At 37.5% G+C, this 7,759-nt stretch overlaps 1 protein-coding gene and 1 pseudogene across 2 annotated transcripts; both read left to right on the top strand.

The window, feature by feature from the left end:
- Positions 1–78: 78 nt before the first annotated feature.
- On the top strand, positions 79–5,046 carry LOC7497518 (embryogenesis-associated protein EMB8). Of its 2 annotated transcripts, XM_052451796.1 has the most exons (9): positions 79–225; positions 256–553; positions 1,294–1,422; positions 1,536–1,667; positions 2,434–2,570; positions 2,651–2,748; positions 2,856–2,950; positions 3,527–3,580; positions 4,641–5,046. In XM_052451796.1, the coding sequence occupies exons 1-9, from the start codon at positions 131–133 to the stop codon at positions 4,854–4,856; spliced, it is 1,254 nt and encodes a 417-aa protein (XP_052307756.1). In that variant the 5' UTR covers positions 79–130; the 3' UTR covers positions 4,857–5,046. The 2 variants fall into 2 exon arrangements, with proteins under 2 accessions (XP_052307756.1, XP_002303690.2); XM_002303654.4 differs by having other exon boundaries at positions 92–553.
- A 137-nt stretch (positions 5,047–5,183) lies between these two features.
- On the top strand, positions 5,184–7,552 carry LOC18097060 (methionine gamma-lyase-like; annotated as a pseudogene).
- Positions 7,553–7,759: the final 207 nt, after the last annotated feature.

A 7,759-nucleotide genomic window follows, 5' to 3' on the forward strand; every position in this document is an offset into this window, starting at 1 on the left:
TATATATATTTTCCCCACCTATAATCTCAACCAATCAATTTGAATATTCTGTTCCATCCAATGACACCTACTCCTTTGTATCGCACACCATACCGTCCACCCTTCAACAAGCTCCCATTTAACCACCAAAATGGCCAAACTCTCTTTAACCCCCATATCCACACTCATCTCCCCAGTCCGCCGCCACCGTCCACCGCACTCCTCCCTCCAAACCACCGCCGCCGCCTCCGCCGCCGCCACCACCACCACCACCACCACCACCAACACCATGCCTGACCAACACACTCCCCACCCTTCCCTCGAGATAATCGGTGGCGCACGTGACCTCTTTCTCCCAGCCTTCAATTCCTTGCACCGTCCTTACACTCCTTTCCCTCTTCTCGGCAATAACTGTCACGTCGAAACCATTTTTGCTTCATTCTTTCGTGCCACCCCTGATGCCAGGCTTAAACGTGAGTGCCTCCGTACAAAAGATGATGGTGCTGTCGCTCTTGATTGGGTCTCCGGTGACCACCAAATCTTGCCACCAAATTCTCCTGTTCTCATTTTACTGGTCTGTATGAATTTATTATAAAGCTTCTTAAACTTTGTTTTTAATTTTTCTGTGGATAAATTTTCTGGATAGATTCTGTTTATGTATACTAGCAGTTGTCTTGTTTAGCTTATAATTGATAACGAGGTGAGAAGTTCGTGATTTCTTTTTTGACCTTTTGATATAATCATCAAAACCATCTGAAAACATTCGAACAAAAAGCTGAAAAGTCACATCAAAAATCACTTTGAAATGCAGTTCAAAAACATTATCAAACGCAATCCTAGTGTATTCAAAGACACCGAGAAATTAAAGCATTGATAATTTCCGAACGGATGTTTCAAACATTGTCAACCGGTACCTTTTCAACAGTCTTACTAAAAATATTGATAAAGGCACCGACTAGAACAATCAAATTTATTTATTTTTGTTGGCATGACTCTGTCATTTGGTCACTATCTCGGAACAAAAAAGATAGATATAGAAGAGAAAGAAGGGACATGTCTGCATGTCTATAAATTCACTCCAAAATTGTCTCAAGCATAGATTTGTTTTTATGTCTTTGTCTCCGTCTCTCCACCCAACACACATCTCTTTTGCATCTTTCTTTTCTGTTATGGGATATTAACCAGACGCAACCTAAGTCTACGTAGTAAGGGCGTTATGCACATTATTGATTGGTAGCAAAAGGAAATAAAGGTTTTTTTTTTTTATATATATATATATATTAAGAGAGTTGTTTGGATTTGGTTATAATGCAGCCAGGATTAACAGGAGGGAGTGGGGATTCATATGTAAGGCATATGTTAATTAAAGCAAGAAATAAAGGGTGGCGTGTTGTTGTTTTTAATAGCAGAGGATGTGGAAACAGCCCTGTCACTACTCCTCAGGTACATTTTATGTGATTATTGTATTAATCTCTAGTTGATTTTGGTGTCGGAATAAAGAAGGAGTTGGTTTCAGTATGTGATCATTTTTACCAAGTAAAGGACTGATGATGCAGTTCTATTCGGCTTCGTTTATAGGAGATATGCATGAAGTGGTGGCACATGTTGGGACTAGATATCCAAATGCTAATTTGTATGCTGTTGGGTGGTCTCTTGGTGCCAACATTCTTGTCAATTATTTGGCTCAGGTAAGTATCATTGCTTGTTGCTTTATTTAGTTTAACGACTTCACTGGAAATGTTAATTTAGTTTTAAAATATCTGTGCGCGCGATAGTTTTTAGTTCTTGCTAGAGAATATGGTGATGCATATTGTTATAGTATTTACATATTTTCTGCTCATTCCAACCAATCGACACCTTTCAAGTCCGTGGAACTTTTATGGAAAAGATGCTGTAATCCTCTTCTAACTCAGAAAAAAAACTGTTAAAGTTGAAGGTTTTAGTATAAGGTACGAAAAGTATTTGACTTGAGATAGCCATCAAGAACTGGAATGTTGAGATTATTACTTTTGATGTAGATGTGGAAACATAGGAACCAATGTGAAATGGGTGCATCCATTGGAAGTTGGAGAGGGCATTTATTGAGTACAAGTGATGCTTGAGATGGTTTGGCCATATCCAACATAGATCCATGGACACATTCAATGAAGGAAACAGAACTATTGGAGCTGATTCCAACTAGTTTGAGATTGGAGTTTAGTTGAGTTGTGATGGGTTACTTTAGGCATTATCGGGGCGTCGAGGTCGAGTTCAGTTTAAACTTTAAAGTACTTCATTTTTCTGTGTGCTGAATATTTTTTCTGTTACATTGAATTATGAAATATAAATTTACTGTATGTTGATGATGTATTCATAAGGACCAGCTATTTTATTTTAGCTTCCTTTTCCTCTTCCATATTCTTGCACTACTGCATTTATTTATTTATTTTATTTTTCATTGTTTATTGCTTGCAGGAACCTCAAACAATAACCGGGGCTGTATCATTGTGTAATCCTTTCAATTTGGTCATTGCAGATGAGGACTTCCGTAAGGGCTTTAATGTTGTTTATGACAAAGCTCTCACAAATGCTCTGCGTAAAATTCTTAAGAAGTAATTCTGCAATAAAGTTCTTCCATCTCACAGCCAATATTTCTTCTTAGAGATGATATCATAATCTCCTTTTTGTGCAGTCATGCTATTCTCTTTGAAGATATGGGTGGTGAATATAATATACCTTTGGCTGCCAATGCCAAGTCTGTCAGGGAGTTTGATGAAGGACTAACCCGAGGTAGATGCTCCTCGTAGAAGCAATTCCTCCTTTTCTTTTATGATGGTTGTGTTGGAGGTTATTATGGTATGCCATCAGCTCACACAACTTTTAACTTCACTGGGCAGTTTCATTTGGTTTCAAGTCGGTGGATGACTACTACTCTAATTCATGCAGTTCAGATTCCATAAAACACGTTCGCACACCTTTGCTTTGCATCCAGGTATGCATCTGTGCCAATTTTGCAGATTACATGAACATCTTGTCTGATACTGTGCTGTAGAGAATTAATTGGGCATTGAACTTTTGGTCATATTTTGTTGCTGAAGCCGTGGTCGAGCTACATTGATATGTGATATTTTTGGAACTTCTGTCTTGTCTTGTCTATACCAACTAGGCTCGTATGACTGCTTATTTAGTTCTGGGTGAAGGATTTACTAGGAGCGTGGATGTTTCTCTAACATATACTCACAATCTTACTTACCTGAAGCAATTGAGGACTTGACTTTTGGTTGTTTTTACTCACTATAAGGAGCTAAAAGCATTGTAATTCCCATGATACATCAAAGATTATTTAGGAAAATAGAGTTGCATGTGTTGAATTGCGTTCCTTCTTTGATACTTGGATTTCAGAAAGTTGTGAAATTGTATTCAGATTTGGCTCAGCTTTGGATTTACTTGTAATTAATTTGCAGGCTGCCAATGATTGCGATCCTTCTTTGATACTTGGATTTCAGAAAGTTGTGAAATTGTATTCAGATTTGGCTCAGATTTGGATTTACTTGTAATTGATTTGCAGGCCGCCAATGATCCAATTGCTCCAGCCCGGGGAATTCCTTATGAAGATATCAAGGTATGCAGGGCTCTGTCCCTAGAAGTCATGTAGTGCTCTTATCCCCCTAACTTGTATCCTTCTATATCCTTGCCTTTCTGGATAGCTATTTGTGCCATTTTTCACTTCTGCATAACCAGGTAAGGTACTCTGGTTCTACTAAATACTTTTAGCTTCATCAAGAGTCACAATTGTTAGCACACTATAATAAATTCATTATTTCTGCATGTGTTCTTTACCTGATCCAGTGATATTCTTCAATGGTCACCCCTTGTCTTCATCCACCATTTTCATCTTTGTTAATTGTTTTATATGCCATTTTAAAATTAGAAGTCATGATACCTAAAATAACCACGGTTTGATTTTCTTCATCTTGACGTTCCTTCCCAAATGGTTTATCCTTTTCTTAGTAAGTATACAAAAGCCAATTTTAGATGGGAATTTTTTTTTAGGTTGGGAATAATGTTGATCCTTCCTACATCTATAAAAATTTAAATTTGGTCCAGAATAAATTTTAGTAGTATTTTTAAGCAAGTTATCAAATATCTTGTCCGAATTGTCTGACTTGAAATGCTTTAGGAAATCTCTCGTTGGTCATCAAGTTTCGAAGTTTACTAAAATAGCCAGCCTGTGGCATGCCCCAACTTTGCTGATTTTGGGTATTTTCGCTTGTTAACACCATTTGAAAAAAATATTAGCCAAGTAAACGCAAGTATAAAAAGTTTTGGTGAAATAACACACTTTGTTACATGTCGTATACATGTACCAATGCTATTTCGTCAAAACTTTTTCAAACTGTGTTATTTTGCTAAAACATTTTTAAAAAGTGTTAATTTTTTTTTAAAAAAATTCTTTAAAAAGATTCATGGTGCTAATTTTAGTGGTACAGGGCAGCTCAGGATTTTCTAGTTAACTGAATACTTTCTACCATAGTCTGCATTCACTTTCTACAACAATGTCATTGAACCATAAACCGCCCAATTGATCACCACCAGGGCAAACCTAAATGTTCTTTGATTCGTTGTGCATCCAATCATTTTGTCCGTCCCCTTTTAAACAAGTACATGGCTTGCTGTCACAGGAAAATCCAAATTGTCTGCTCATCGTGACACCCAAAGGTGGCCATCTAGGGTGGATTGCTGGTAGTGAAGCTCCACTTGGGGCTCCTTGGACTGATACAATAGTGATGGATTTCCTAGAATATCTACAAAGTGGTGCATGTGAAGCCCCGGCATCGCATAGCGGCACAGAAGGCGTGCAACACTCTACCGAGGCCATGCATCACCTAAAATTATAGCCCAGCAAACAGGACACATCCATGCTATCCAACAGTTGGTATTTGTTGGCTATGGAACCGTTTTCAGTATACAATTGGAAATATAAAAATTCGATTATTTGAACTTTCTGATATCTCAGAATGTTGCATTCTCAGATCATGAACCTGTGATATTTATATACCTCCTAAAAATGACAATTAAATTTTATCACATCTCTTGTGTTTCTTAAATGTCATCTCCACATTTCTTTTTCTTCGGTTAATGAGGAAATTTCCTGTCATTAGAGTAAATCATCACTTGCACAGAACAAACTCACTGAGCTGCTATTCACCTTCATCAAAGAGACCTAACAAAAAATTGGAAATCGGCTTCAGGTTTTTGTTGTCTCCACTCACTATTAGATGTTCAATTCAAGTCTCAGCTTTCTGTGGCACTCTAAGCTACAAGCCCACAAAAGTTGTTTTGCATCTTATCCTTTGCCTTTCATAATGCAGGAACTACTCTGTGCTACTGTCATCGCTCTTGTTGATGACCTTGCTTGGGAGCAATAGCTTCTTGTTTAAGAATTTAAATTTTGGTCTCTAGTTTTCTTCTTCTTCTTTTGAAAACCACATTTTAATCCTTCCAACTCTAAGTTTGTTGCTAAACTTGAAATGATTACCATATAGTAAGTAAGTTCTCATCACCGATAACGTTTGCATAAATAAATAAGCAGTGAGTACACAAATAAATAAACAAAAGTTAAAATTACAAACGAGGATTATGAGTGTTTTAAGGAATGCTGAGATTGTTCTAAATAAATAAATAAATAAATATGGAGTGAGTAGATAGATAAATAAATAAACAAAAACAAAAAATATTGTCTTGCCATATGCCAACGGGATCGAATGGAGGTTTTCTAAAAATTCACTTGATGTATAGATATAGTAATACAGCTAACTGCCACAGACATTCTCACCAATGCTGGTGAAATGCCAGCAAGTGCCTACATTGTCTACATTCACTATACTAAAACAAGTCTAAATTCAATATCTTATAGCCACATTAACTTATAACCTCATCACAATTTACCAATATTTTCTTTCCTTTTCTTTTTTTTGTGGTATAATTTAACAATATATTCAATAACATTCCACACACATTTAACCCCACTCTCACTTATATATAGCAGCATAAAACCTCTTCCTCGCCAACCCATCTCTGCATATCTCTTTCTTCTTGATTTCTTTAGTGGTGTTGGCATGGCTGAAACCAAGAACCAACAAGGCTTTGTTTTTGCTGGCAAGAAAAGATCATCAACAGGGCAAGATGGTGATGATGATTGTATTGTTGCTAATAAGAAAGCAATGTTATCTACAGGCATGCCTTCCACGTGGGAGGATCCAGCTGCAGCATTGGCTACCTCAAGGCATGAATTTGGTGAACATGGTGGTGTTAACATGTCCACTGAGGCCTCTGCCACCTTCACTGTCATGGAGCCTGAAACCATGCGCCGTATGTTTTCCAGCGAGCTTGGTCCTGAACGACTTCTTCACATACAGCTGACACTTTAATCCCACCGTTTTAAATCTTGGCCGTCAGATGGATGCTCTTGAAGGCACTGAGGCTGCCTATTGTACAGCCAGAGGTAAGTTAAATTTTACGATTTAAGAATAGCGCTTTTCTTTTTGGTTCACAGTCGGCCAGCTTATGCATGATCTGACGTATATTTCTAATAAGATATCTTGTCTGTTTATGATTCCTATTGATAATATGCTATAAATGGTTATACCTTTCAAGATTTGTATGTCCTAATTGCACAAATTGTCTGAATTACGTCACTTGAGAAGGCATATAAATTAATGTGTAATATACTGGTATATAAATTCATGAACTTGTAATGGTTTAATTTTGGACAGGTACGTCTGCCATATCATCAGTGTTGCTACAACTTTGCTGTAGTGGAGGACGCATGGTGGCATCAAGGACTCTCTATGGAGGGATCCATGCATTACTCACCCATTCTTACCAAGGGCGCGTAACATAGCGACAACATTTGCGGACATCAATGATTACGGGATGGTGAACAATGCAATAGTTGAAGGATAGACCAAAGTTTTGTATTTTGAGTCCATGTCTAACCCAACTTTGATGGTTGCTAACATCCCTGAAGTGAGTAGAATAGCCCGTGATAAAGGAGTCACGGCTGTTGTGGACAACACTTTTGCTCCAATGGTTCTGTCCCCAGCTAGACTTGGAGGTGATGTGGTTGTGCGTAGCATCTCCAAGTTTATTAGCGGCGGAGCTGATCTCATTGCAGGTACTTTGAAAAACTGACGCTTCCCAATTCCAGAATTAAGAGTCCATCTTTCATAATTAATGTATTTCCATATTTGGCAGCCCAACAAAGATGATTTGTCGCAGTCCAACGCGAAAGGCGTTTGATGAGCAATGCCATGCTTATTTTTTAGGTGAAGATGTTGTGGAATTTGGCTAATTTACTTGCCATAAAAGGGGAAAAAAAGTCTTTAACTGGTGGCAATGGAATTTAGAAAGAGTACCGTTGAGTGGTAATTCTTCTTTTCATTTTGAAAAGAAACAGGGAATGCGAATCAAAATTTGAGGGGATTTTTTAGGCTTACAAATATTTCTTTTAAATAAAAAAGATATAATTTACTGAAGTAATGGAATCTTTCCTCTCGTGAAAGATGAGCATGCCAACTTTACCAATTATTCATACCATACATTTTTCTTAATATTTTTTATGGTTTTGTTTTTGACATTTCAAAAAGATGTTCTTATATTTGAGTTTGATATTTCCTTCTGTTTCTCATGTGATTGTTTGTGTGATGTGTCCCTTATCTTGTTTCTTTGCGGATCGGATTTTTCTCCTCTCTTCTGCTTCGAAAACAAAAGAGGTTTTGGAGGGCTATGAGGGGCAGGC

Source organism: Populus trichocarpa, chromosome 3 (genome assembly GCF_000002775.5).
Source record: "Populus trichocarpa isolate Nisqually-1 chromosome 3, P.trichocarpa_v4.1, whole genome shotgun sequence".
In the NCBI taxonomy this organism is placed as follows: domain Eukaryota; kingdom Viridiplantae; phylum Streptophyta; class Magnoliopsida; order Malpighiales; family Salicaceae; genus Populus; species Populus trichocarpa.

Coding starts and splice junctions, on each gene's coding strand:
- LOC7497518 (XM_002303654.4), top strand. CDS start 131: ATGGCCAAACTCTCTTTAACCCCCATATCCACACTCATCTCCCCAGTC. Junction 1,423..1,535: donor GCCCTGTCACTACTCCTCAG/GTACATTTTATG, acceptor CTGATGATGCAG/TTCTATTCGGCTTCGTTTAT. Junction 2,951..3,526: donor CACCTTTGCTTTGCATCCAG/GTATGCATCTGT, acceptor ATTGATTTGCAG/GCCGCCAATGATCCAATTGC.